Here is a 2500-nt window from a genome sequence, read left to right on the forward strand (position 1 = left end):
AGGTGACCAGTATAAGATTGCCTCTATCTATTCACTTTTTATCTATTTATACATTTACTTTTCTTTCCAGCAGTCCACTTAGCAGGTAGAACTTGATGTGTTTTTTTTTTTTTTTTTATATACATCACTTATAAATGAAGCGCTTTCATGTATGCTTCTTACAAGATTGATTTTCATAATCCTCCATTTAAGACTTGTTCAGTTTGAAACATTAATATCTTCAGGTTTTACTCATTAGGTTCTTATCTTCATGTTACAAGTGATAATGCCCCTAAAACAGCAACTTAAACTAATCTATAAATCCAATTGAGAAAACACCTAAACCTCCAAAATCTCTTGCTATAAATGAAAAAAAATAAAAAAAACTAGCCAACCTACTAACGACTGGGAGAAAAAAAAATTCTGCCTCTATATACCATTCTTGGGAAAGTAAACCCACTCTGGTGAAGATTTTAAGTACGGGCAGGAAATGTTAGCCTGAAGAGTCGTGACTTTCATGCGGAAATTTCCTACAGTTGTTAAAAGAGAGAGAGACTTGAATTGGTGGAAGAAAGAAATAAGTAAGACCTTTCCATGTTGTATTATTCAGTTATATTAGCATAGAACAAGCCCTTTGTATACAAATTAAGACAATGACTTGATAATTCTGATGGTAAAAGTGAAATTAACAAATCTACCAATAAAATTTTGCTCTTTTGTATTCAACCAAACCAATTAAGCCCCATGACCATGCCTTCCATGCTACAAGATTTTTAGGCCATATAACATATGAGAGTATGCTCTATTTTACAACATCTGGTATAACATCAAGGTTCTAAAAAAATATTACCATACTGTGATAAAACAACTAAATTTTTCAAGCGGAAAAAAATTCAAAATTGGCGTTCCAAAAGATTATTTTTCACTTCTACGTTCTTTTCTTTACGTTTTAAACCCTTTGAGCTTGCAAGCAGGAGGAGCCGTGAACCTTGGCACATAACAAATAAAATACTTGACATATTTACAAAACACCCTTCTTAACTGTTGCGCAATTAATCCTGCTTCGATATCTGTGTTAATGTCCTATTACAGACTTCATGTAAAAAATATTTTCCTCTTATCTATATCTACATAATTCTCCATCACGTAGAATGCAAACTATATATAAACGTTTGTCCTTATCACATTTTCTTATAAAAGACTAGTATATTACAAGTTTCCTATGCACTTCATCATCTGTGCCAAGTGTTCAATATGCCTATGGATGCCCATTAATAACTGCGACGCACATCATGCCATATATCCCTGAAGAATGGAAACGCGCTTTCACTGCAGACATCCACAGACAGACATCCACAGACATTTAAGTATCCACAATTCTAGACTTTGATACTGAGCACATGAACTCTACATATATTGTTTAGTCTTCCTACCTATCTGCAAAACATTGCATCACTAATTGTCAATTTAATAAATTGTAAAGAGGGAACCTAGTTATCGGAAGATTGTAAATCTCCTTCTGGAAGGTAATTGTCCGTCCCTTTGCAATAACGCACTTTCGATATCTGAGATGTTGGGTAGACGGTCAAGTGTTCCTAGCGCAGACACAGCTGGCTTTCCGCGCAACATCTGTCCTGCAGTTCTGACGATATCATCTGCAGTCACGCTTTCTGCAAAAGGCAATGGAAAATGTACAATGAGAATTTTTTCTGATATTCTTTAGTCTAAATAACATATCAAAGCTGTATTCAGTTCTGCAAAAAATTATGTAATTGTATATTCAACACTTTTACAACTAAACAAAAAATTAATGGTAATAATAGACACAATATATAATGTAGGGATGATTCTGTTAAATGTGTAATGGCACTTACTAATAAGTTCCATGAAATGCTGTGGCTGCAGTCTATGACCTGTTGCTAACACCTGACGAGCAATATCTTCAAAAACTACAGGGCGACTCTCTAGATTCATCAGCAGCATGGACTGAAGCTGCACCTTTGCACGCTGAAATGAGTGTTATAATCAGTTCTTCAAAGTCTTTCAAATGAAAGCATCTCCCTAACAAACATTTACAAAGATTAACTCTTACAAAGTTTTGAAAATCACCATAAAATCTTAGCCTTTCTAATTTCAACAAAAATAAACATGAAATCCTATTTCTCACTAATTTTCATAATTCAGATTCTTGATTTCAGCAAATACCAGAATCACATCATGACAGAAAATAAGAGCTCCTTTGAAGTGTTAAAGGTTAATAAAATGGGAAAATCATTACATATTTAAGTCACCTACCCTCTCTCTCCCTTTCCCTTACCCTTTCACCCCTCTCTCTCCCTCTCCCTCTCCCTCTCTCCCTCCCTCTCCCTCTTCCTCCCTCTCCCTCTTCCTACCTCTCCCTCTCCCTCCCTCTTCCTCCCTCTCCCTCTTCCTCCCTCTCCCTCTTCCTCCCTCTCCCTCCCTCTCCCTCTCCCTCCCTCTCCCTCTCCCTCTCCCTCTCCCTCTTCCTCCCTCTCCCTCT

General features: G+C 36.4%; 1 protein-coding gene across 2 annotated transcripts in view; it reads right to left on the reverse strand.

Moving 5' to 3' along the window:
• The window catches only part of LOC122255755 (mitochondrial-processing peptidase subunit alpha), a 14102-nt gene that overhangs the window by 2149 nt on the left and 9453 nt on the right, over window positions 1–2500 (reverse strand). For both annotated transcript variants that reach the window (XM_043020158.2, XM_043020069.2), the window contains 2 exons: window positions 1854–1986; window positions 1–1649 (listed from right to left, as the gene is read on the reverse strand). The exon at window positions 1–1649 is cut by the window's left edge and continues 2149 nt beyond it. In XM_043020158.2, the coding sequence (XP_042876092.1) occupies window positions 1474–1649; window positions 1854–1986 (309 nt within the window). In that variant the 3' untranslated portion in view covers window positions 1–1473. The remainder of the gene's footprint in view (window positions 1650–1853; window positions 1987–2500) is intronic.

Source organism: Penaeus japonicus, unplaced genomic scaffold, assembly GCF_977035675.1.
Source record: "Penaeus japonicus unplaced genomic scaffold, GWHDUDI00000001_assembly GWHDUDI00000029, whole genome shotgun sequence".
Classification (NCBI taxonomy): Eukaryota; Metazoa; Arthropoda; class Malacostraca; order Decapoda; family Penaeidae; genus Penaeus; species Penaeus japonicus.